The sequence below is a fragment of the Necator americanus genome, chromosome III (assembly GCF_031761385.1).
Source record: "Necator americanus strain Aroian chromosome III, whole genome shotgun sequence".
NCBI classification, from domain to species: Eukaryota; Metazoa; Nematoda; class Chromadorea; order Rhabditida; family Ancylostomatidae; genus Necator; species Necator americanus.
The window spans coordinates 22,989,002-23,016,731 of NC_087373.1; the positions used below are offsets into that span (position 1 = coordinate 22,989,002).

General features: G+C 43.4%; 1 protein-coding gene across 1 annotated transcript; it reads left to right on the forward strand.

Moving 5' to 3' along the window:
- Window positions 1–678: 678 nt before the first annotated feature.
- Window positions 679–27,588, forward strand: RB195_010574 (uncharacterized protein; the record flags this gene model as incomplete). The annotated part of the gene is made up of 17 exons (XM_064191649.1): window positions 679–1,186; window positions 3,045–3,196; window positions 4,022–4,136; window positions 5,295–5,443; window positions 13,088–13,211; window positions 20,175–20,351; window positions 20,748–21,316; window positions 21,630–21,739; window positions 21,846–21,989; window positions 23,267–23,368; window positions 23,425–23,518; window positions 24,173–25,146; window positions 25,318–25,402; window positions 25,498–25,617; window positions 27,181–27,294; window positions 27,355–27,525; window positions 27,580–27,588. 17 exons carry the CDS (start codon window positions 679–681, stop codon window positions 27,586–27,588), a joined length of 3,717 nt encoding a protein of 1,238 aa, XP_064049232.1.
- Between the last annotated feature and the right edge of the window lie 142 nt (window positions 27,589–27,730).

The following is a 27,730-nucleotide window of genomic DNA, read 5'->3' on the forward strand; positions in this document are numbered from 1 at the left end:
AACTTGTCCGGTTGAAGTATAAAACTCGATTAAAAGCAGAAGGTAGGGACAAGGGGTTTAGGCAGGGGAAGTAGAGGTCCTACTCCTGAGTTCTTTAGTCAACGTGCAAGCTTACCCTTCTTAGCGGAGCTCATTTCAAGGCTCAGTTATCAATTGCATACTTCTATGGCCGTTTCTCCTGTTTCTGCCGCTTCCTGGTACCAGTTCGAAAGCCAACTGTGGGTCCTCGAACGAGTTGTTCAAAGGCTGCCAACTGGTGCGATCCTTATGAGCGACGTTTACTCGTCGGTCCAATGACACATCACTAGTTCTCACCTCGTTTATGCTGTTCAAACCGAGGTTAGAGCGGCAGTGCGAATTTCTGTGGGGATTTGCTGGGTACAAGTGCAGTTAACGCACCGCACTGCAGCCCACGACCAAGTCCTGCTCATAGACGCAGCAGGATCACCCGTATGCAGAACACCTCCGCTCATCTCGAAGAAATATACGGGCGTATCGTAGCGTGTGAGCGGAGTATTGATTTTTATTAGAAGTGGAAAATGTAGAGGTTGGCGGGGTGGGTGGGTGGCAGACGAAATCGATTGCGATGAGTGCATGGCTTGAGGGAGAGTGGGAGCGGACCCAGAGCGAGACTGAGAGGGCCCACGGATGGTGCCCGTCTAGGGCCCTCACGAACCCATGTCCCTGTCAGCTAGTCCGGCTCCACCTATTGCGGGTCTAGGCCCGTTGGTGGCCGGAGCAGGCCCGCCGTCAGCAGACTCTCTACTCCTCACACTACGCAACAAACCGCATGCAAGAGTGTTCCGCGCTTTATTCCAGTACCTACCTCTTCGTGATTCTCCAAACGAGAATCCTCAGCTTGAACTGGCGCTGGCACCTGGTGATGTGCTGCTGGTCAAGGGCGAAATGGATTCGGACGGCTTCTACCGTGCAGAGACTTTGGATGGTCGCACTGGTCTGGTACCCTCGAATTACGTGGAGCGAGTGCCGGATTCGGTACTTCTTTGCAATGCCAGAGCTCCCTCACCATCATTTCCCCTTCATGTCCCTCAACATCACTCTTCCATCACGCACGACTTTTCCGAACCTGACCACAGCCAGTTGCCCGACTCAGTCTGTCCCTATCCACCAGCAGACGTTTCTAAGGTCACCGTGCAAGAGATTAAGCAGAATGACACTCCAAGAGGTTCGTGCATGCTTCTTATTCATTTGCTGTTTACTTGCTGTCGCTTCGTGTATGTAAAGTCTCGTTATTTTCCTCGTCTTTTTTTTCGAGCATGAGCATCAATTCTAAAAGTATGATTTGTAACTTCTCTCTGGATATTCTAATTCCCGTTAAGTACAGTTGAGGCGTAAACTGTGAATAAATCTATGAGAAATCTGCTCAAATATGGAAGAATTTCTCCGAGAGAAATAAATCCCAACGAAGTTTACTCACAAGCTGCCTCGATTTCACCCGCAGATTGTTGATGTTTGTTTTGTTTTAATTTGCAACATTTTCCTCTTCATTCACTCACTTCAGCGTAAATTAAATAAGCTTATTGTATCATCCATAGGTGTTGATGTGTGAGAGATCCTTTGCTGCGTATAAGGTTGCACGGCGTTTTGGGAGATGCCTAAGAGCGAATTTTTTCTAAGATGAGAAATTAAGCGCTTTCCATTTCAAACGGTTATTCTGACACCTCTTAGCATCTGATATGTTTATCCGTATTATCCTAGCACTTATTTCGGGCGAAGAATCCATCCTCCGACTGCTGAACCCCTCTCCGTTTATTAATTCTGTTCGTGTTTACCAACACCACCGTCAACCTGTATCATTGCCGGCGTCATGCACCAAACGCCGTGCCCGCCTACTCCTTGCGGCCCGATCGATGCCGTGGCCTCGAGGGTATAAGCTAACCCACTCAATACCTCACACAAACATGACACACACTAAATCATTAACTTGATTTGGACCCACGAATGTTTGAAGGGAACTCGTTTGAGGTTTGGCTCCTCATCTGTGGAGGACAGACTCCGAGTGAGTGAGGTAAAAGAATTGAAGAGCGTCATAGTCTCATGATTATCATAATCCCCTTATTGCAAGAAAAATTAATTTCTGTGCAGTTTCTAGCTACAGATTCGTGAATGAGGCTGCAAAAGCTTCTCGCCTACTATCGCACCTTTGAAATTCTAGGAAATATTCAAAGCTATGAAAAATCCATCCCTCATATTAACTTCAGCATCCACAGCTCCTCACAAGGTGGGAGCTCAGAAATTCGCCGTCTTGCTATACAATATCAGAGGAACTGCAGTATAAAAGCCGTTCGCGCGTCTCAACGCAAAGGACAGATTCTTGGAGATTTTGTTTATGATTTTTCGTATGAATATGTATTTTCTTCTAATCGATTGATATGAAGAGGTAGAAGAAGATAGAATTTTCCAAAAATACGAACCCTTCCGATAGTTACGTGGTTTAGACCCAACGTTGCTACGCGATCACTCCTGTGATTGCAAATTTTGCTTTTCCGAATGGTGCGATCTTTAACATAATTTAGTCCCAGAACTAAAAACTTTCATCTCACATAAAAAAGAGGAGACATTTATGTGAAACCTTTTCTAACCTAATTTTTCGGAATGAAAGACGAGAGCTTTGCTATTTTGAAGATTTAAAGTTAAAGGATTTCAGACCTGAGACGCACAAAAGTACTTTTGACATGGTCTTTTTCTGGAGCTATTTTTTAGGATCTCTAACAGAGTAAAATGATCGAAATGTAAACTCAATAAAGTCTAGGCGTAGCTTGAAAATCTTGTTAGAGGAGAAGCACAAAATATAGTTAACGGAAGTAAAGATAAATCTATAGAGGGAGAAAAAAGGACATAAATGGGTAACCACTGATGCCCAATGCAACTATTCGAATAAAAAGAGGCAGAATCGTTTGCAAGAATTCGTGCGCATGTATGGGCAAAAAACCAACTTAGCATGTGTCATACATGGGGAAAAAAGAAAATGTTTTATTCAAAAATATGTAGAGCAAAAATGCTAAAGAATGACGGTTTTTTAGTGCCATGTCCTCGAGATTTGGTTGTGGAGAAGAAGATGTCGCGATCGGTGGTGGTTGCCTGGTCGCCGCCTGAAGAATCGTTCGTCGCCGTATCGCAGTACCATGTTTGTGTGGACGGACAAGTTCGAGCAGTTGTTCCTGGCTCTTACAAGGTTTGTTCGGTTCCTGCAGTTCATTCGTTATTTTGCTTTTCCTATTTTTTCGTATCTTCCACATTCACCTCTCTATTTTTCATCCCAAAGAATACGATTTTTCCTTCGTTTTATGGCTGCCCTCAACAACTTCTCCACGACCTACTTACTCAACGGTTCACGAAGATTATTCTGATCAAAACCTACCACAATTTCTTCAACGGAATTTTCCCAGGAAAAAAAACAAACAAACAAAACAGAAGAAAAACATTTTTTGTTTGGTCATTGATATCGTGCGATGATTTTGGAAGTATCGGAAAGCATTCTTCAGCAAGCATTGACGGATTTTCTCGTCAAATTAAAGGAAATAATTGTGTTGTAGATAGCACAAAAATTATCTAAATCTCCAGCTCTTGTAAGACGATTGTCTCAAATGTGAATTATCTTCGGATGAGACTTTATTCCAGCTTTCTTGCTCTATTTTATTCACTTTATTTTAATTTACCAGAGTTTTATCAATGACTGATTAGTGTAGATTCTAAACATTCATTGTGTTACTAGTAATATACAGAAGCGATTGCAAAGGCAGAATCCGCAACTTTTCACCGATTTCTTTCACCTGTTGTTTTATCGACCATCAGTTCTTCCGCCAGTTCTTTGTAAAAGTGTTGGGACATTTCTGTTGCCACTTTGTTCCTTTGTTTGATTCCTTCCCTTCATAACATGCTGAATAAAGGGTAACTTTACCGAAAATTAAAAAGCGTCTATGTGTTCTGTGTATATCTCAAATTTCATCTGTACTTATCACGGATCTGCATTCAAAGCATTTATTGTTGTTCTCTGCAGTGTCGAGCGCTGGTTGAAGATGTCGCCTTGGACGGCTCGGTGAATCTCTCCGTACGAGCGCTGTCGGACCAAGGTCATAGCCCAGACGCAGCCTGCACTATAACGCTCGGCAATGGTGAGTTCAGAGTCCGTGTGCTACGATAATCTCGGTTTTCGGGGCTGATCAAGCTTGAGTGCCGCAGGGCTGGGCACGATGCTTCCGCCCGGCCAGGGGCTTTTTTTGCTGTCCATGTCTCTTCGTATCTACTTCGCTCGTGTCTAATTTCCCTAATAGGCCCGACTCGATGTGCTCCCACTCGACTTATTCATGCATCCACTCAGGCAGCGTACACCCGAGTCACATACGAGCGTGTACGAAGGAGGCTACACAGTAAACCAGAAGAACGTGAATAGAATTCAAAAACTCGCTGTAGGGTGCCTCTTTTCGCTTGAGGAGTCGGTTCTTGTAACAACGCGCTGGCGCCGCTCACCCTTGCATTCCTCTGCTTTTTATGCGCTTCCCCTCTCATTTAGGGGTTCGTGGAGGGAGATATACGGCAAGGGGCAATCTATCTACGAAAGCATGCTGCAGTATTCGTGCTCTCTATTGATTCCTTTTTTGTCAGGGCAAGGGACTTACCTATCGGCCACACTGCCTCCGCAGCGCATCTGATGTTCCGTTGTCCGGAAGAAAAGCCTTGTTACACCAAGGAAGGGGACGTGTGGAAATCAGCTTACTGCTTTTGAAAGAAGCGATGCAAGAACAACGTATTTAGGTCGAAGAGGGCGTGATAATGTATCCGTAACTAAAGCCTACATCTTCTGTTCAAAAAAGGCGTAAATTTACTCAAAAGATTTTCAGAAAATCCTAATCTTGAGATCCTTTCTATAGATCAAATCAAAACATGTGTGAAGAGGCCGATTCGAGAGTTCTTGACAGAAATTTGTTTCGGTAATGTAATGTAATTTCATTCATGATGCAACTTCTTCTTTCCCTGCACGTTTCATCATCGAATGGAGTGTCGAACGCATGAAAGTTTGTGGGCAAAAGGAACAGGTAGTTGGGAAAATTTGAATGATTTCGAAATCAGACCCAAGCCCAGGCCGTGAGAGCGATACCCTGTGAACTTTGACTGCAGTACCTCGTTGCTGCAGTATCCTTCTTGTTTCGCCTTTTTCCTGCGGTGTTTGCTTGCTGCCATTCAAATCTTTCATGTACTTCCAGAGTGCATGGACGAAAAAGCAAAAGGTGCACGGTGAAGCGGATCACTCTGCAGAAATTGTTTGTTTGCAGAAGCGGCGGTTGCCCCACAGCACCTCCGTGTGTGGGCCGTCACCCCGTTGTCCGCCTGTGTCCGATGGTACCCGTCAAACAGCAACGCTGACCACGTCGTCTCGTTGAATGCCGTCAAAGTGGGCGTCTGTCCCCCGACCGTCTTCCAGGTGAGTTTTTGCACACTATTCTGCGAGCTCGCCGTAGCGTTGACTAATTTTCCGCCTCCCTGGATCCCCATGTCTCCTCGGCGCTGTTGTCTGTCCTTCCTTCGCTTTATTGATATCCGATATACAACACTTCGCGCCTTTGCATCCTTTACTAAATTAAAACGTCAGCACAGGACCAGTTCACTTTTTGAGGAGTACAGTTCAGTTCCAACATCGCATTCAATGCCAAGATATAACTTGCGCAAATTTCGTCCTGAAGCACTGAGAACTTATGCGCATCCTTAAACAGCAATTTTCGATTCGACAGTCAACACGTTCCGAGCTAATATGAATGAGTGTCTTTCTTAATGCTAAGTATTCCTCAGCAGGATCAGATTAAGAGAACTGTCCCCTTTTGTTTTGAACTACGAGATTCCGCTGCATCCATGAGTATCTCGTACACACAATCTTCATTGCTCTGTTAGTTGCATGGCAATTTTCATTTAAGCCAATTTCTTAGTAGTTATCTAATAAATAGTTGATGGAGCCTACGAACTGGCGAGAATCCAAACAAATGTCAATAAAAAGAGAGATGAAGAGATAATTGGACGTATCGAAGCGAATGAAGCCTAAAAAAGCTTTGTGATGTCCTTATCCACCGTAGGAAACCATGTTAAACAACAATTTGAACCATCCGCATATCTGTAGTATAAAAAAAGGTTCTCAGAAAGTGCGGACGTGAAGTATGTCACACTGTTGAGCTCTTGAACTATTCTGATACCGTTCTTACAGAAGCAGTGATAAACACAATAGGTACTTGCTTTCATTGCCGTTATTTACATTTAAATATGAATAAATAAATAAATATATATATTTATGGCCTTGTTTTTTCCTGTTATATATGTATGGATTTTTGCTCCAATCAATATCTGCAAAGGTTTCTTGACCACGCGGAGTTACACTGTTTTGCCTTCTAATCTTTTTTTTTTGTGTGATAACTGAAAGACGGTGCGAATTTCAATTCGCTGCCACTCACGGCAAAAAAAGAAAAAAAACTCATGCAAAAACATGTGGTGGACGAGATTACGCATGTGGGGAGCTAGAGCTGAAAGGCATTGTTACGGCAGTCAAATGGTTAGGAAAATTCGCCATTTGCCCTGTTGGTCGATAAATGCAACACTGCACTTTCGAAGATCCTAGCGTGCAAAGAGCGAGCCAAAGTTCTCTCGAAGGAATTATTTATTTAAAAAAAAGAATCATCACTGAGAACAGGGATTTCGTACCTACCTTCGCCATCAGATGGATGCGAGGAGGATTCTCGCAGAACTTTTCCTTTCTTTTCTCTCGGATTCGAACATGGCCCGGGTTCTCCTTTTGTCGCACAAGAAAAAAGTTCATCAAGGGCGTGAGACCTGGCACACCCTCTCGCGTAATTTCATATTGGCAGAATTTCGTCCGCATGGTTTCCTCTCACTGCATGTAATTCTAGGGGTCACATGCCTGATACCATCTTGATCCTTTCTTCCAACAAAGGGATTCTATATTGCTTGAAGAGACTTTTCTATTTATCCAGAAAACAGTCTCTAGAACAATCCCCAAAAAATACGAAATGATATTGTTTCGATATGATATGACACTGTTCCTTTCAACACCTCGTCTAAAAGAACCTTTCTAATGTCAAGTCAACTGATTGGATTCCAATCCACGGACCAAGCTGTATTCCTACAGGATTTCAGCTGCAGGAATCACATACAGACCGTGTGTGACCGTTGGCTCTGCCGGGAAGTCTGCCTGTCTCTCGTTTTGTCTCAGCCTATAAACATGAGAAAGCATCTGTTTAGAAACAACTCCTACGGCTGACGTGGACTGAGTGGCGGGTCGGTGAATGGAGGTGTGAGCTGACTGCTACCATCGATGCCGCAGTATGCAACCGCTTTTGCTTTACGTCTTCATCATATCTACTGGAGGAGGAGTACGGCGAGGCGATTCCATAACAGCAAAAGCAGTTCTCGGCTGCGTCCGGAAGGATAATGGAGAGGGACTGATATCCAGTTTGTAGGAGATTTCTCTCAATGAGGGACGCAGTTCGACTTCTGATGAGTGCCAGCGAAGCAGAGACGTCACTCAAGATATTAGGCAAAGCAGACGAAAGAGTAGGACACAGAAGGAAGACACCGTTTACGAAGAAACTCCACAGCGAAGGCGGAGGAATGCAACGCGAAGAGTGCCAAAGAAGGGAGACCCTGCTACATGTGTACCTCGGGAACATGGAGAAAGGCTGGAAGGAAGAATCGAATGGAAGAAAGAGAGCAGCGTAGACAGCATTCAAGCCGGTCAATTGCTGCTTTCAACATCAACTCAGCCTTTCCAGGCCTAACTTAGCCCATTGACTGGAACAATTGGCGGCTTCCCAGTGCACTGCCCTGTTGCTGTCAGGGTTTCACTTCTCTACACACCTGATAGGTTGACTCCGCAGCTACGAAGTCACAAAACAGCTATCCGAGAATTGCGTGTTTGGTTATCCAGCGATTCCCAAAATTAACATCACTAATTAATTTAAATTAACATCACCAATTAATTTGAATTTAAATTTTCGAGCATTTACTCGCAAGAGCTCCTCTTTCATTCCATTTCCTACTAATGTTCTCTTGTAAAAGTGTTAATTCGAAATAGGTTTTACTCATCCTCCGTTTTAAATTCACTTTTTTTTTTGAAATCCTTTCCTCGTAAACTTTAAGAAGAAGTTCATCTTAATGTTCGTGCTCTGCCATTCTGTGAATGCTTCAATGTTCTCTACTTTCGAATATAATGGTGTTCATACGGTGACATAATACGGGAAGATCATATAACTCTGACGTGAGGTGCACGATCAACCCTTCCGGACCCTCCATAACTCCCTGCGCTATGGGTGGCGGAAGTCTAGAGGAGAAATTTCCAAATTCTGGATGAATTTGATAGTATTCAGTTAACTAAATATTTCCTACCCCAGACCTAACTGTCAGGTTCAAATTGGTAAATGTTCTACAAGAAAATGGAAATCTTCTAGAACAAGATCAAATGCACAACATTGCTTGTAAATGTTTCTTATAGAAAATTTACAGCGGTCAAATTTCTTTTGCACGAAAGCGGTCGAATTTCTTTTGCTACTTCAACAGGTGGAAATTTACCATGTACTGACGCAGTGCTACTTCTGATGTTTCATTCAGCTCTGAGGAAGTTCCAAGTTGCATGACTGGAACGTTAACCGTAGATCGCTGACAACTTCTCAAGGACTGGAGTAAGTGATGGAAAAGAGCAGTGTTGTGCATTTGATCTTTAGAAAGACGAGTGTTTTTCGAACAACAATTCTACAAAGCGGAAAGTTCCCCACAGTAAATCGCTCTCTGAGAAAAATTCCGTACTGAATTTCCTGCAGCTACGAACGTAGTTCTTTTAATTCAGCTGAAAAGTAACACTTCTACCAAGTTCAGAAAATCTTAGATTATCGAAGAAAAGCGAGGTATCAATACGTTCACGATCACATCTGCACTACGAACATGTAACTGTCACTTCCCTTCCCTGGAAGTTTGCTTGTTTCGTGCATGGTCAAGCGCAGTTATTTGGGAGTCAGGCCCAATAATTTGTTGCACCCGCTGCTAATTTGGAAAATAAGTGTTTTCTGGAATCTTTTTGGAATTCGGACTAAAATGTGTGGTTAACTCTTGTCTTCGCGAATAGGATATGGGCCATATCTAAAATAAAATAGAAAAATCAAATAGAAAAAACAGCAAATTAAGTAGAAAATAGAAATAAATAAATAATAGAAAAAAGTGAAGGAAATCACAAAAATCCCTTTTTCTTCGCTTTTTGGGGAAGAACTAACGTCTCTGCATCAAGGTACTGTGGGTCACATTTCCACAAAGCGGCTTTGTATGAACGCAACTGGTTTTGTATGAAATCATTTTGTCTGAAATCAAGCTGCATGCATCTCTATCAGGAATTATTAGCCTATCTTCTCGTGAACAATCGCCTTCTGGTTCTTCTTTCTCATTGGCGCGCAATAACAACTTTGAAAATAAATCCCTGAAATCGCAATGCTCATCATAATTAGTGTTCGTGGTTTACGAAGGGAAACGTAGATCGCGACATGGACAACAAGAAGAGAATTATGGTAGGGGTAGAATCACGGTAGATCACTGAAGAAATCCTCAAAAGAGTTGTTATTTCCAAAAAAGAGTTGTGATTTCGTTGCACCGTGTCCGTCACACGCTGAGAAATGCGTACTGTCCCCATCAATTCGAGGATAATCCATCGTCTTTGTGAGTCAGCGGAATGCAAGCATAGACGAACTGCACATATTGCGGGAAGAAACAGCGATACATACGTTACGCAAAGAAGGCTGGAAGAGATCAAAACAGCTGCATATTCTCTTGAAGCCTTGAAGCAGACCCCGAACGAGGTGGACTCTCAGCGCAGGTATGGACTGCCCCAGGGCTCAGCTGGATACTAGTCGAGGACGTGGATATTTCCAATCCGACCTGCGCACGTTGCAAACATCTTGGGCAGCGATTGCGAGAACGCACCGTTTAAAGATCTAGGTAGATAAAAATGGATGGATTTCATGCAGGAGCGACCAAATATCACAGGGAAAAACAGAAGCCAGCAGAGACCAAGAATCCAAGAAAAGAGATTGAAAAGGGGTGCTTCTCTGTTCTGTTCCCAAGGCCAGCACTAACTGGGGAATGATATTAATTCAAACCAACGTGATACAGTATCCACTTAGTGCACTGCCGCAGTGGTCACCAGCTCAACCTGCTCTTGTGGCACATCAACGATTTCAAGCGTTTCAACGTATGAAGCTATTTCTAACCATAAGTAGTTATAATGAAGGCACAAGATTTGAAGGTAGACAGCTCCTTTCTCCCAGGACAATTTCAGGAATCCATGCTCAATATATGTAATATGTCCACTTAGAGGAAACATAACACGAAGCTGACTTTGTCGTTGGGATCTGCAGACGAAAAGATGGGGACGGTTAACGAATATAAGTGTGGTCGCTCTCAGGTCCTGGGTGTTTGGCTCTTTCTGGTAATCCAGAAAAAGCCAAGCAGCAGGACGACGACATTCCGCAACGCGTCTAAGATTAGGTGAGGGGAGTGGAGCACGGGTGCAACCATAACTGTTTCTCGTCCCTATTTTCAATCTGTGTTCTCTAACGGTCCCACCCGTAGTGGTCGTTGCTTGTCTCCAACAACATGCAAGTGACGGACCTTGCTCTAACCCATTCTGAGGTGAACTTCACGAGGACTGAGCTAATTGTCGTTTCAAGCGCATTTAATCGTTCGCGGGCCGCCCGCAATCCGCCTTATCCTCAAGGATTGCTCTCTTCAGCATTTTCACTTTTTTACAACGCGTAGCAGGGCTCTTCTAGTTGCTTTCAGGCTAGTGCTGTAGACGTAGTGTCCTTAATTCGCACAATACAGGGCTGATCTAGATTTGTTGATCGTTGTGAGTTTCGATAACGTTTTCGGCTTTTCGCAGTGAACGATCCTATCTGCAGAAAAACAACATGGATCCTTTTTTCGTCATAAAGGCTGTACTGAATTATAATCAAGGTCACCCTCGAATATTTTGCTGCCCAATTCATCCCTTCTAAACGAAATTTTTGAAATGAACGTGTAATTGGTTTAGTGCAAAAATAAAGGCCAATTTAACTGCAATTTTCGAAATGCAATAGGTCTACCCGTGCAAAAACCTTATTAGTCGAAATAAGAGCCACTAGGTCTAGTACTATTTCGTCAGTCCAAACAAGTTTATTCATTTCGATTGGACGAAGCTCCGAGATCTGCCATCATCGTATTCGACGATGTTTTTTTTTTTTGCAAAACAAAAAGTTTACCAAGGTATTCGAAGAAAAGGGTAGTCGGTTGGTGAGAAGCCGTAAGTGTACGGGTGAGGTTGAGGCGTTCCGTTCACTTTTCTTTCGTTTCTTGTGCGACATGCTTGAGTGGTCTTTCTTCCACACGTATGAAATAAGGTCGCCATAGTTCCCATTGTCTTTCGCTGTTCTTCTACAATTCATATGATGGTTGCACAGAAAAGTGAGTTTTTGTGGCCTGCATCCGATTTTTTGTTCTTCGTTCAGCACACGCTGCGCTCAACTGCCCTCCTTCTTCACCCCAGAAGTGCGCTTGCAATGCCAGGCTAAGTTTGAGTTGTTGAGTGGCGCTGGCTTCTTCGGGAAGTTCCCGTTTGATTCTTTGCGGGTCAGATATGATTATTCCCTTCGGTAGTTGATACCTATAACCCTCTACACCGCCGAGACTAATATCACCACAACTAAATTTTATGGTACGTCTATTCATATGTGCACTCAAGAACACTGAGTTCCCTTGTACAACGTTTTGGGTGGTGTGTTTGAGCGTCGAACCTCAGTTGAAAAAGTGGAATCACGCAAGTTTCTGGTTTCGACAGTACTTCTGTGCCTGGATTAAAATCACGACAAAAAGATTAGAATAATTCGCCAGCACCAGTCTATAGAGGCAAAGGTGAGCTTCAAAATGCTCTGTGACTTCTCTTTTGGGCAACATTTCAATATCAATCTATAAACATGAGCAACTTTGAACTGCGCAAGTGGCTTTCTGCGTAAGAAGTTGAACTGTGGTTGGATTTTCTCTGTTCCTCCAAATTCTTAATATTTCCGTTGTCCACTACGGAACTTAAAGGCGGCATACCACGAATCTGACGTAGTGAAGGAATCTACAGAAAAATCTAGAGTTAGGGTTGTGGATTGCGGTCGTCGTAAAAAAATAAAAAATGGAGGGGAAGACGCCGTTTTTCCCGACGATTTCAGTTGCAACGCCCAGCCTTTTGTGCACGCGCATCCAGGTGCGATCACTCAAAGATCAACGATGTCTTCTCATCACCATATTTAAGTAAAAACAATCAATAGGCTGATGGGTGGACCTGAGCGTGTACATAGAGGTGCGTTCTAACGTACCTCGTAGAATTTAGAGAAGTTCCCACGCGGTTTTTTTAAGACGACCAGCGAGAGATCATCTCTAGCCTTTCCTACGGATTCCCTCACCACGTCATGTTGGTGGTATGCTGCCTTTAATTGTCGTACTCAACTCTGGAAAATTAATTACACATGCTCTGCGATATCGCCAGTCTTCCCCATTTTTGAATCATCAGTTCAATTAAATTGAAAAGTAAACGGATTACCGAGTTGATGATAGCGCAGAACGCGTTTATCCTGTTGTTCTTCTGACCTTTTCGTCATAAGTGAGCTAACTTCACTGAAATAAAATAGAATTAAGTCGATCTTCCTTCACATTCTACGTAAGAATGTATTGGAAGCTTCAATTATCTGAGTCTCCCCATTACCTCCTACGCAAGGGTGCTTAAATTAAAACCTTCAATTATCTGAGTCTGGAATTTCGTAGTTTACTCCTCCACTCACTCAAAAAGAGGTTTGTTCTCTTTCAATCAAAACAGCACATCATATCTTCCAGGTTTTCACCAGTCCCCGTGCACAAATCACTTTCAGCAGTAAGGCTTTACCGGACAGGCGCTCTGTCTAGTAAGAAGATACATGTTCCAGCGGAGGTCTCGCCTCTTATAGATGGCTGCGCTGCCGTTGCAGGCTGTTTGAGTATAAGTGCAGTGCATTTGTTCTCTCTGCAGGTTCAACTGCAAGGTCTCCAGCCGTCCACGATTTACCGAGTATCAGTTCGCACGAAGCATCCGAAGGCTGTGTTGGAACAACGTCCCGTCGAGCGCTGCTTGGATTTCAAGACCCTCCCAAAAAGTGAGTTCCTTCTCGATTTCTCTCGCAATTGTTTCAGCATGTAGTGTGTATTACTGAGGCTCGATTCCATCTCGTAGACGACTTGCGACGGACGCGCACATAACATCCGCTAGTCCTTCTTATCCCGGCCTAGTCTCATTTATGTTTCACGCATTAGTAGACAAGGACGGCGCGGCGCCGCCCGCCTCAGCTCCTCACTCGCTCCTTTCATTTCGCATCCGTCCTCGCACGCCTCCTCTTTGCTTCGCTATGATCTGAGAGAACTCACGAGGATATTCCACAAGAGCCGCGTCTTACTACATAGCTCATTGGAAAGGTTAGGAAAAAACACACTTTTCTAAGTCATTAGGTTCAAGACCCACAAAATTGTCTCAATGCCTCGCTGTTCAGTAAGTTGTGTAAGTGGATTCTGATCTTTATCTTGGCCATCAGCGTAATGCCATCTTCAAACTATTTTCATACCATGAGAAATCGAAGAGTGAATTGCGGATACGTTTCTCATTCCTTTTACTGTAGCGAAATAACAGGCGTCTCCTGCCCCAACTTGCCTCTGAGTTGTGATCCACAGATTTCACTTTTCAAATCTTGCGTTCGAAGGCACTGTTGATTCAAAGAAAAGCCTCCATTTCGCTTTCATTAGCGCCAACGTTCCAAATCTCAGGTTGCTCGAGCCTTCCTACTCTCATTTCTGTCCCGTCCCAAATCTTTTCCACTGATGTTCGATCCTCTTTGTTCTTTGTCAAAATTTAGTTGTTCTTTTATCACCCAGAAAATCTGGTCATTAAGCAGACGGCATCCTCTCGACGATCCGCCTATATGTTCAGATTAAGCAAACATTGATTACATCAGTGATTAATATGTTTTTGGTAGTATTCTGGTACAATTTATGCGTGCACTTTTCACGGCCAGCTTAAAAATTCACCGAGTTGCTGTACCATGTGATCGGGATATATGAGATATAGTAAAATGAATCGTAGTTCCATTTTTATGTCCCATAAAAAAGACATAACAAAAGACATAACAAATTTATGTCTCATAGGGGAAAAAAGACAAAATCTTTCACTAGCGCCCCCGTGTGAACTGTTCGGATTCTGCCAGGGGTGGAATTTCCTTTCGATTTTTCCTCCCAGCCTCTTTCTGAGCATCAGTCATGTTTTCCAGACTAATGTTTTTGTTAGAACAACCAACGCTCGCTGGTTTTTTTCACATTGAATTGCCTCTTAGATTCTGTTTACATTCTACGGTAAAAGAACTTTTTGATGTGTTTGTGATTCAAAATTATTCTTTTCTTCGCCTACAGAATAATTAAAGAAAAAAATATTTTCTGTAAAAAGAGCGAAGTATTTGAGTGCAGGATAATCTAAGCACATCATGGCTTTCAAGTGGACAAAACCCGGGACAAATCTTGCAGACATCCATAGTTTCTTTTTATTGAAAGAGGGAGCTTTTTTTTTGCGATTAGCAATTAAGATTTGCTGGGGAAGCTGAGTAGATTTCAAACGAATATATCAGGCTATCACGTTTTCCCACAGTAGAAGATGCAGATCTAATTTTCAAAAAACAGAACTTAAGGATTTCACGGAAAATTAATCTGGTTTAGGTCTTGCAGCCGTCGATACGTTTTTCACAAAGTGTAAGTTTTTGAATTTGTCTGTAGAATATTCAGTGGACCAATGGACTTCTATCAGGGGTTATTGATAGGACCTTGAGAGTAGAAAAAAAATCCGCAATAGATTCCGGAGGGTTTTTAAAAACTCCCCATTGGCTTCGTATCATTGTTACGTGTTAGTTTTTCCGGATGCAACTCTCCCGCAAGAGGGTCCGCAGCAGCTGTTCGGTTAGTGGTTCGAGACGGCCGTAGGCCAACCAACCCTTTCATCTACCCTTTCGACCTCAACAAATTGGTGCCATACTTGTTTGGGAGAAGAAAAACGCCAACTTGATACTTCGGCTGTGCTCCGGAAGCCATTGTGTAGGCTGCATACGCGTTCGTAAACCAGTAACGATTGCGAATTGAACTCGAAGACATTGGCGCAACGCAACGAACTGACCGACGCCAAACTCTTTGCCTTTTATTCCTTTCGAGCAGAAAAAAAGCGAATCCGAGGTTCCTTCTCATTTTGCATCGTGGCAGGCAAATAGATTTAAAGAAGTTGAAATGACATTCTGAGAAGTATCAAAGCAGCATGTGACTTTAATGTGATCTCGCTGTTTCAGATATTCTGAAAGATAGATAGAACAGGACTTTTTGGAACCTCTTAAGTAGAATTTCGAAGAGAATGAGTAACAGCGTGAAGGAGGCATGTAAGTAATGTTTGAACTATGATGAGCATCTTGAGGTCTCCAAAGTTGATAACTGTTCCGATGCTCTCCTCTCCACCACAGCAAAACTCTTGCTTCTGCCTTCTCTGCCGTTCTGATTTATTGGAGGTGTCATATCGCTTGATGGTTCAGAAGCCGAGGAAATTTCCGCTCTGCATACCCGCAAATTTTTCTTCGCTTCCACCTCGGCTGGGCGGCGTGTTCGTTTTAGCACGTTAATGATTTTTGTGGAATCCCTCAACAAATCTGTTTACCGACGCCATCGGGAGGATGTGCTGCTCGTCAATCGCAGTAGCGTGGAAAGCATAGCTTCTGGGTTTCTATGATCCAACCAATCGAAGCTAATGTGTGATTATTTTACTGTAAAATTCAAAATCCCACTAGGATGCAAACGGGATTAGGGCCTCTCAACTACCTTTGTCTTTTTTATTCAGTCCACGGCGCTCTGAAACCATTTCTAGTCAATCAACTTCCAGAAAGCCGACTTTGCCTCTGTCTTCATTTTTCGGCACCTCAATAGACTGCTTTCTGTTCAACGTTTCCTATATTTTCCAGAGAACCCCTTTGAATCTTCGCGGACTTTTGGATTCACTAGTATCGTCAGTATTAGTGTCGTCTATTAGTCACACCTCGACATTCGTTTAATTCAACCATCGTTTGCTAAGTGTTCTGCGCTGATTGGCAATGCCTTTCTTGTGTTCTCTAAACTGTTCCAGTGAGTAGTTCACGACAGTAAGCTGAATCATGTCAAAGGTGTATTATAAACGGTAAACGTAGTAATTTATAAGACGATAATTATCCAAGTCCGTTATGTCAACCTCTTTACCTTTTTTTTACCTTAGTTACTGTGGTTGAACTAGCGCTACAGATCTGGTCCTCAAAAGGACCGGCTGAGATAGTTTCTGATTCTATTGATGAAACTACGTGAAGTAATAAGACAACACTCTTTGTCACTCCTGTCGTCTTGTCACCCATTAGTCCCGATGATAGATCCATTCATATCGTTATAAATTCGCTTGCATTCATCTCGGAACTTTTCAAATACATAGTCGAGGATCGTAATTACTGTTTCCCGTTCCTAAGTTAGCGCGTAATTTGAACTCAGCCATTTACGGCGAGTGTGTTGTGATCCAGTCACTGTTCCAAATGATCTTCTTGCAGTTGCTTCTACCTGCTCGTGCTGTTGAAGCAAGACTTAGCGCAAAGTTTCAAAAAGAGAATTTTTCCGTGCGTGAGCACTAGGAACAGAATTGATTTGTTTTGTTTTCACAATTAGAGTTCGTTCGAACGTACTGGTTAATAAATAACTAATGAACGAAGAAAACAGTATGTGGTATATATCAATTTCTTGGTGATGCGCCTTCGCGTTCGGCTTCAATTCGTAATTGTTAGAGTTTTATGAACGCATCCACAGCCTTGTACTGACTCGTGGAGACCAACCGATGTATCAAGTCGGTGTATCCATCCTCCAAAACAAGTTTTGTACCATTCTGTCCACCTCGGAGGGATAAAAGGGTTGGTTTGCTCTATGCCGACTTCGAACCATCGACCGCTTAGTCGCGGCCGAGCCTCACAAGGATTTGGTCTGTCTTCGCACTCAAGGCAGAGGCATCATATTTATAAGCTGCTTTTACTTTCTCATCATCGAGGCGACCTCTCCGATTTTCCCTGTGCACCATCGTGTACTGATTACTTTTGACTGGATTGCAATGATCTATTTGTTCCACTTTCCTCAAATCAAACTCTTTGCGAATCAGTGCCACTCCAAGCGCTTCTCTACACCTGCCACAGCTTTTTGAGAGACTGAATTTGTTAATTTAGCTGCAATTTTACGTTCTCCTCTATTTTTGATTCGCATAAATTAATTTCATCGCTGCGCTTTTGTCTGATACCATTTTTCACCTTCTAGGGGGACTTCTAGCTTAGCTGCTATAGATATCGGCTGTTTTTTTCACCTGCTTTGAAATGAATACCTGGAACTAGTCCACGTTTCCGCCTCTGACATACAGACCATCTTAGAAACACCTTCGCAAACGATCTTAGCGTTTAGTAGCTCTCTATTGTTTCCCATAGATGATTTTTGTTAATATATTTTCGATTTTTGCTAACTCATCTTATTAATTTGAGAAAAAATGCTCGGTAGTACGCCTGGTTAGTCCTTAGTTCGGTCCTCATATGGATCTTGTCCACTGCCAGTTATAGGTGCAGCAACCATTCTTCTATTGCGCTTTATTTCCAAAGCTGCGAATTTACATAGACATCAGCTGGTGGATAATTTTGTTGCTAGAAAAACCGCCTACTACACTCCGGAAATTATTTGTGGAATCTCCGGAAATTTCCTCCGAGTTGACTGCCTGGAAGTCACGTATTTTCACGCTTCGCCAACATCGACCCTTATTTTAAAAAGAAGGCAGAGTTCTAAACAAGCATCCATTCGTAGATATTGAGCACCGTTCATTGCGGATGAGTTGACGGTTGCTCAAAGGTTGAAATGAATAATGAAACAGAAATGTTGCAAATTTAATCTCAAGAAAAAGTTTTTTTTTTGAAATGAGGAGCTTATAACCTAAAATGTTCTTAACAAAAAATAGTCTTCGGGGAAAATTATTGAGCAGTTCCTTTTCAACTGGGAATGCACCTCTATATGTTTACTTGAAAAATAGTATAATAATTCCATTAAGTTCTAAAGTACATAGAACTCAAAGCAATACAAACCACTGAATAAAATTTTCGTTATAATTTCGTCACCTTTCCAAGACTTTCTTTGCGTCAGGTACCACGTATCCTTAGGATTTTGTAGGAAATCATGTATCTGTGGTCCAGGTCGAGTAACCGCCGGCAGATTAGGAAGCAAATGATTTCTGATGTTCTTTTTTTAGGTCTGCGATGAATTAGACTAGCAACTCACGATTTCAAAAATGAAGCGACTTATGAGGAGAAAAAAAAAGAGAAAGAAGAATTGCGGCATTCGCTTTTCTTCCATTTCTTGTGGGACAATGACTTTACCGTGATTATGTTGCAGTCAGCAGATCAAACTCCACCTGAATAAGCTACATCCATGGCTCGACTCCAACTATGCTTTTGCAGACTAGTTCAAAACCACGAATTTGAGTTCATTACTTCCTGTCGAGTTACCGTAATTACCGTATGTCGTGAGCGGCATCGATTAGTGGGGATGGATAGTGGGGGTTCTGGGTCCACAAAGGGTTTCTCATAGCAGCAGCATATCTTTGTTATTGGAAATTGCAGTCAGCTTTGAGCAATTCACTGAATCCCTTCCTGAACAGCGAACGCAAAACTAAGCGGACAGAAAACAAACTCATTAAGAACGGATACTTTGAGGGCTAACGAGCCCGCAGATATAATATGCAGATATCAAGGGAGCGTTCTCTACGGCTCTCCATGAGGTGCTCACCCAATGCACAGCTACAGCGACATCAGAGCAGTTATTCAAAAACTATGGAAAACCTGAACTCTTTTGAATTACGCCATTGTCCACTAACTTTTAATGACAACACTTCCAATCTACCTTTTCTGCATAACAACTGACGTAACGACGCGATTCCATTGCTCCACAAATATTATTGTACCGCAAAGACTTTGTCTCCGCTCATTAAATCTTTACGCCTCAATGCTTCTCTTAAACTTTTTTTAAAACTATTGTTACAGGCAAAGCCAAAAGAGTACTCCGATTTCCAGACACTAATTTCGTCAACGACTGTTTTAATCCTCAGAATCAGTGTTCATAAAGGACAAAGAGTAGAGTGTCTGGCGTTAACCAATCCGCTTGTATTAATACGACAAGTATTAATTGTTTGTTCAGTTAAAGATGTTCGATCCATCTTGCGTTGCCTGTGGATCCTCGCCCTACGGCCTCGACTTGTTCGTCCTGATGCGTTTCTGAGGGGGCAAACCATTGGAAATATTGATGAATTTCTTTTAACTGCTTGAAACCTAGCAACCGCAAAAGGCGAAACCATTGTTAGTCCACAGAGGTCTCAACCACGCATTTCCGTTCAAACACTTTTTTTCTCGAATTTCTGAAATTCCACGCGATCGTCTCTGCTTAATCACTGAACTAATGTTTTTGGCGCCCTACTAGGTACAGCTTCACTCTTTGGGCGTACTAATACGTATAAAATTAATTCTCATCACCATTTTGATGAAGATCGTTTTCATATCGTAAGCCAGTAACTGGTAAACCAGCAAGTAAGCCTGGACTAAGGGTGCTACCTAGCCAAAACGGCGATATTTTCGTCACACAATATTTTGTATCCGCACCTGTCATATTCTACCACAGACCCAGAAATAACCAGCTTCTTAGCCGGCACTTCGAGATTTTTCGAGATGTTAAGGGGTGGGCTGTTTCATCTCTGAGAACTTCTTCTTTCTGCTCTGTGTTGGTCTTTCTTTCAAAAATGAATCTTTTAAAACGTCATGCAGATTCTCTTTGTACGGGGTGCAGCTTTTTCTTTGCAGACTCAAAGTTTCAGGGTATAGCTTCTGCGTGATCAGCAACTCAAATAAAGTGAGTAGCTTGCCATATTTTCCAACAAGCATGTCCTTTCAAACGTATCAAAATGGAAGATCTCCTGGCTCTATGACCACTAGTGCTATTCGAATTGACTGCAACGCTTTCAGTTGGTCTTCCCGACCCGCCTACGAACGTTCAGGCAGAAAACGGACCTCAAGCGGGTACTCTTCTCGTTTCGTGGACTGCTGTCACTAATCAGCCAAAACCACCTTCTCGAGCCGCAGTCCATTCGTACCTAATATACGCCGACGGCAAGAATATCGCCCAGGTGCCTTCAGCTACAGGTATGCTTCCTCCTGGAATCGTTCAATTAGCTTGAAAATTACAAAAAAAAAACTTTGCACCGGAATCTTCGAGAATGCAGTTGGGCAAGGTAAATGAGTAGTAAAATGAGAGCCGTTTAGTAAAAAAAAATTTGACTTGAAAAGCTGCGGTGCCTTGAAAACAGAGATTTTGCAGACACATCGGAAAATCCATCCTTGATCCTTCATGTTTCTAAGCTTTTGTTATTCCCTATACTTGGTGAAAAGAATTTTCAGTCTTTCACATCTCTTTTATCCATTTCTACATCCCATATCCTTACCTTGTTCTTAGATTCTGCAATCAGTTCACAATTTACAGTCTCTATAAGTGCTGCGTGCAAAACGCTTTGCTATCCAACGTAATCCTCACTATTGCAGCCGACCACGTTCTGTTGCGATTGGCAGACCTCTCCGACGATCCTCCAATTTTCATCACAGTTCGGACTCGAACGCGAGAGGGTGCAGTGTCGTGCGACTCAAACGTGGCTCGCGTTCCTCGTGGTCCGTCTTTTGGAGCGATTTCTGACGGCCTACTTCAGACCGCTCCTCTATTGGATATGGCGCAGTCCTACCCCACCGGTCATTACGCTACATCTCTTCCTGGGCCACAGACTGCACCTTACACTGCCCCACCAATGCTCACTTCAATGCCCTTTCAAGCTAATCCACTTTCTTCGTATACTGCCTCAGCCATTCAGGGATACAATAGTTTAGTCGGCGCCGACCGTATACCTACAGCAGCAGCAACTCTTGGCAGTAAAGCCATGGGCGGCACGATACCAGGGGCCGCGCAGTTACCCTCTGCAACCCTGCCAATGGGTGCAGTGGGGGCTGGGGCGATGCCCAGTGGCATGAACGCTTCTGGCGGGACGTTGCCGATTTCTACCGCACTAGGGACCAGTTCTATAGCTGGAGTGCTGTCGACGACGCCAGGACCACTTCCAAAGGTGAGTCGCTGGCGTTTCAGGCAAAAGAGTGAGCCGAAGTGAGCCACGCCAATTTTTCGATTTTGTTTCCCTCATGTATATGTGCGTGGAAAGCTTACTTTCCATTCTAATCAGTTCCTCTTTACAAAATTGGGGCAAAACCTTTATTTGATCCTCTTTCTTCGTTGTCATTCTTCTTTTTGAAAAGCAAACGAAACGGAAATCTCTTTATTGTAGAGATCGCACAGTTTTGTCATCTTGAGCCAAGAAAAACAAACTTCTGCCATGTCTGCTTATGATCTTACAGGATTATCGTTAAATCTGCTCATTTCAGTGGAAGACGTCACAAATGAAGCAATACTACACGTTTCACCCTCGATTGATCCGCGGAGATGGAACAACCACAGACGAACCGCGGCCATCCGTTCCTGATATGGAGAACAGGTCAGTCGTCCCCTTGCTGCCAATTTTTTTTAATGCCAGAATATTCAAATAAACAAAGTGTTGTTTTCTTCATAAACCAAAGCGCTTGTTTATCTCAACGTATCAGTTATCTGCTGCGACACCGTCAGTCGGAATGGGGAGGGCATTCTGAGTGGGCAGGACCTACAGACGCTAGAATGAGAGTGGAAGCATATGCACGACAGGGCGCTCGAGCCGGAAGCGCCGACGATCGACCTCCTGCGAGGCACAGGTGAGTTGTAGCAGTGTGTTTTTCGTCATGTGTCTGCTGAAGGAGATTTCATTGTAAACTCATGTTAAATAGAGAACGGGGAAGAGGGGGAAGGGTTACCAACGGATAACCGTCGTACACATCTACATCACATCTACGACTGTACTGAGCTAACAGAGGTGCTTGCCGAAGGACCAGCGATTTAGGTCGCTGGATCCGCTATCGATGGCACAGGAGTTAAGAGCAATTTCCGCACCACGTCTAAGTTGTGATACACTGCTTTTAAGTCTGCAGGATGGTCCAGAACTATGGGCATGAAAAAAGTCATCCGAAAACTAGTGTAACGACAACAGTCCATATTTCCCGGCACACTAAGCAAATAACCACTTAAAAAGGCTCTTGGCAAGCAGATGTGAAAATTATTTGCGTGGTTTCTCTTTTTACAAGATCTCTTTGCTCGGCGCACATCCATGAAGTTACTTGAGGAAGTGCCACGTAGGAAATTCACATCCAATTCGTGCTGTGATTTTAAGAGAGGTTTTTCTTTTTCAGAATCCACATTTTCGTGAAGTTTGGCATATCCTCGCCAGTACAACACTGATCAGAACGAGAAATACTTTGTAGTCAAAGATGTCCAAGTTTTTTATTTACTGGACTCTGAATTTTTTCTGATTCGTCCTCACACTTATATGATTTTTGATGGTGACAGATAGATAAATTCCACAGTCAGGATTACCTGGTAAATCTATCATTCAAAATTTTGATGCACTCTAGAATTTTCAGAATTTATAATTTTTCAAAGTACAACTCCGTATCCTCTTTCCTGTGCAATAAAAGAATGGAAATTCAGTGCTCGGATGCTGTAATCATCTGCAAAATATGGTACAAGTTTTAGCACGATGAAAACAGCGACGAAATCTATTTCCAAGAAAGAAACAATCTACCAATAAAGGCTGAGTCGCTGCAGCTACGAATCTGGAGCAGTCGATGGATCCAGTAATCATAAGCACGTGCAAAAACAAAACAAGCTACTACCCGCAGGTAGTACTAGACGTGTTGACCGGCGAAATTCAACAGAAACAGACTGAAGAAAATAGATACGAATCGACGGTGGTCAAGTTGATGTCCGGGATTCCCAAAGTTTCTTCTCACAAGTGTTTTTTTCGAAATTCAAGATTCAGGTGATGCTGAGAGGATATCGAAAATTTTCAAACCTCTAAAATCCCGAATTGTCCTCAAAATTAGAAGATCTCTGCTTGAAAGTTTCCACATGAAAGTTATACGTTCATGCTATATAGGCTGGTTCCGCCACGATTAGCAAGAGTGAAAAGCGAAAGTGGATTTGGCACGAGAAGTGAGCCCGACTTGCGACCGCCCACACTGGAAGACGATTGTCGCTGGTAAGTGGCGAGAGCCGTTTGAGCTAGGAAATCCGTTCCTGACTCTACTTTCCTAGGTTCGTCGCCCTGTTCGATTATTCACACCACATGTCACCCAATGCCAACGCAGAAGCGGATGAGCTTTCTTTTAGGAAGCACCAACTAATCAAGGTTCGAATCGTAGTGTCTTGATGGAAATTAGGAGAACTTTGGTGTCGACCAATCGTCTTAAGTTGTTAGCGGAGGCGGATACCGGGTACTGACCCTTCAGAGATCGATGAGACGACAATTAGAGGGGCGCAATGACGACTTTTCTTCTTTTTCTGATATTTCCGTTTTTTGTGCACGATTAGGAGCACTTTAGAATCGTACTGGTAGCAAAATCCGTCTTTGTTAGTATCGTCATCACCGCCCTATCGATCGACTGTAGGTAGCACTGGAGCCCGTTGACGTATAGCATGTGTCTGACCCAATGCGTTCGACAAAGTACATCACACTTAACTCAAGCAACTGGTAGCTTTTTAAACAAAAGGAGCAAATCAAATCAAATATTAGTGTGAGTGTCTTCTTAAAGCTTGATCGTACTTTCGTTTCTCGACCTAAGCGCAGAACTTCATCAAATAGTACCTGAGAATTCCCATTTGCAAATCTCCAAACAGTTTGAAGTTTGTCTCAGAACAAATTAGGAAATTTCGTAGTGTAGTGGAAATGAGCATGAGTTTTGCAAGCAGTTCTATTCTTAGTTCACGTGCTACGGATCAACTGTGTCCATATTTTCAGAATATGGATATACTGATACTCCTAGATGGCCAGGATTGTTTTCAGGTATATGGCGAGGTGGACGCAGACGGCTTCTATCATGGACAAATAGGCAACCGAGTTGGTTTGGTTCCGTCGAATATGGTCATTGAAATCGCAAAGGACGACTTGCTACCGAGGAGAACGCGGTCGGAGGCAGTTGCAGCCGAACCGTCCCTACGAAGAATGCGATGGGGTTCATTGAAGTCGAGAAGTTATGACCACGCTGGTGACAGAAGAACGCACGACAGACCGCCCACCTCTTCTCACTTTGCCTCACTTGACCGGCGAGAAATGGAGCGACGGGAGATGTCTGCCACTAGAGTGGACAGGTACCGCAGAAGTAACGGGCGAGACTACGAGTATCGAAGAGACTACGACGATCGGTATCGAGAGCCACGAGATATGCGGGATCATCGGGAAATGCGCGAACCCCGAGATTTGCGCGAGCCCCGAGATATGCGTGATATGCGCGACTCGCGCGCCATCCGCGACGATTACCACCGCGACTACAGAGATGAAGAAGAGTACCGTGGCGAGAAGTACCGCGATCGAAGTTACGATCGCGAGCGAGAAAGGGAGCGAGAGCGAGACTACGAGCGCAGAGACGACCGAAGAGAGGATCGACGTGACCGGGAAGAACGACGAGAAGCAGAAAGGCGGGAGGAACGAAGAGAATACGAACGCCGGCACGATTACCCACGAGAGGATAGGGATGGCTACCGAAGGGAGAGGCGAGAAGAAGGCTACCGGGAAGACCGTCATTACGATCCTTACGCGTCACGTTACGACTCCGGCGTGCCGGGACCATCTGGAACGAGTCAGGTTGCAGCTCAGCTGCAGCAACAGTCAGTGCCTCAAGGACCTCCTCAAATGGCTCAATTAGCCCATCAGCTAGGCCAAATGCAGATGGTTGCGTCAGCGATGCAGCCAACTTCTTCCCAACAAGCTACGTCTGCGTTACATGCAGGAATGCAGCCTGGCGTGTTGCCTGATACGGGGTGAGGTTTTACATTGTTTAATCAAATTTTTGGATTAGAAACATTGCTTTTCTATAGCTAGCACAGGCCAATTTTCCAGTAATTCAATAATTTCGAAGTAATTCAATAATTTCGAAACAGAATGTTACTTATCATTCTTGCTTCATAGCAAAAAAAAACGTGTAATTGAAGTGTAAATGGCGTGCCGACAAGGAAAATGGTGGCTAAATTCGACTACGATTCTCGACAGTTGAGTCCAAACGTAGATGCTGAACAGGTACAACTGCGTTCTATTTTGCTGGCGTTTGTTCCCGGCTCAGGACTATTTCCCTACTTTCTTACTCAAGCAACTGCTTCACAACAATATCTTAGGTTGAACTGTCCTTCCGGCAAGGCGATATAATCACGGTCTTCGGAGAAATGGATGACGACGGTTTTTACATGGGAGAACTGAATGGTCTGCGTGGTCTCGTGCCTTCTAATTTCTTGCAGGTAGAACTCTTTTCTAGAAACAAAAGCGGGTGATGACCGTTACCATCTTCTGTTGGTGAAAAAAGAAGAATCATCCTAAAAATAGTGGCAAGGATTTCTTAAAGGCATCACCCCACGAATCTGAGGTGGTACGGATTTAATGTGGAGTATTCGTATACGGGATAGTAGGTTATGAAGAGAGGGGTGATTCCGCCCATTTCTTCCTAATTGCCGTAAAAAAACGGCCCGGAAGATGCGGCGCGTGCACAGGGCTGGCGCGCTCCAATCTAACTCGCTGTGGAAAATAGCGCGCCGGAACGCTCGAAGCCGTATCTACCGGGCCGTTTTTTACAGCAATTAGGAAGAGATGGAGGGGATCATCCTTCTCCACAATCTACGATATCGTAGACGAATACTCCATCTGTAATCCGTACCACCTCGGATTCGCGGGCGATGCCTTTTTTTTGCCTCATACCACACCCCACATTTTGATGGTGATATTACTGGTGACATCGATTTCATTCTTTACGAATATCGATTTCTGACAAGACTATCATGGGGATATCATGATTATGTCCCTCCGTCTTCCAAATATGAAGAACAAAGTAGTCGATGTTCAGCAGATTTTAGCGGGATTCCCGGGAAAGCTGAGTTCGGTTGTGCTTAGAAATGTGATGTTATCGACTCTTACTCCTAGAATGACCTAAAATTTCGAGGATTTTTCGTTCGTAATAAGATTTACGCGGAGTCTATCGGAAGTACCAGGTGATTGAATAGAACTACTTTTCAACAGACAAGAAGTCGAAATTGCTTTTCTTGAATAACAGTTGATAAACACCATCTCAACAAAAACCTTGGTTTTTTATTGATTTGCTTGAGCTGTGGCCAAGATTGGTATTGATATTATTAACAGTTAACGTGCTAAAGCAAATCAGTAAAAAAGCTACGTATTCAACATGCCAAGATTCAAGGACTGGCAAAAATCTTGGTGTTCCCCTTGCGCATACTTCCCTCATCATTCTGAAACGTTTGATAAAACAACGAAGCGAGATCATAGTGGAATAAAAAAGGCTGGCGGTAGAAACATATGCGCTCTTCTGTAGAAGTGTTCGAGGGTTTCCAGCTGTCGCATGTTTCTCCTTCCAATAAATCATGGAGCTTCTTCATAGAAGAAACCAAGTCGGAGTCTTAAGCCCTCTTTGGACTCCATCTGACTCAAGTAGTTCTCTTTCTGTTCTGGGAATCCCGCAAAAAAACATGTGCTATGCGACGTTAAATTTTTCAGTCAATCAAAGCCTACCCTGCTTGGTTTTTATCACATCCTGAGCAAAAAAAAAATCAAAATTTTGGGCTGTTAAGAAGAATGGCATCATTAGTTTCCTTCCTCTTTTTAGGAATGGGATGTTGATATAGTAGTGAGTTATAAAAATAATCACATTTGTTAGCTATCTTATGAAAATCACGCAAGAAAAACAACTAAAACTATCCATATTTTTGTTCCTCTCGAAGTTCTTCAAGTTTCTGTCAGTTCGGCAGTAAACTCACTGTTTACATTTCAATTGGTAACGACTCACTGCCTTTTAGTCTTCACCTCTCACTTCTCTCGGCCCATCCCAGCCAACGGAGCCGATGCGAAAAGGAGTCGCCTTTTCGGATGCCCAAGCTGGCGCAGCGAAGAAGAGCATGCCGGCGCGACAAGTTCATTCAAACCACTTTTGTAGTGAGCGTTCTCTTCCAAACACAGACGCTGCTTTACAGATGTCGCAGACCTCGTCAGTAGCACCAGCGGCTGCGAAACCAGCTTCGAAAAAGTCTACAGCAGCGGCTCCCACCAAGCCGCTTGCGAAAAAGACAAGTGACGTCAGCAAGACAGCTCCGAATGTCCGGAAGACGAGCACGGCAGTTAAAAAGGCTGACTCGTCCGCCAAGGTGAGGTGTGCTTTATGGTCTGCTTAAAAATGCTGCTGAAGTAGTTTTTTGCAGAAGAAATAATCCCGTGCCAATCATTCTTTCATATATCAGTTTGGGAACGATTCAGCACTCATTCATGACATTTTACTCTCCAAGTTTCACCTTGATGATCTCACTCCATTACTTCCTTTCTTCACTGCGCCAAGGTTGACGTTGTTTATGT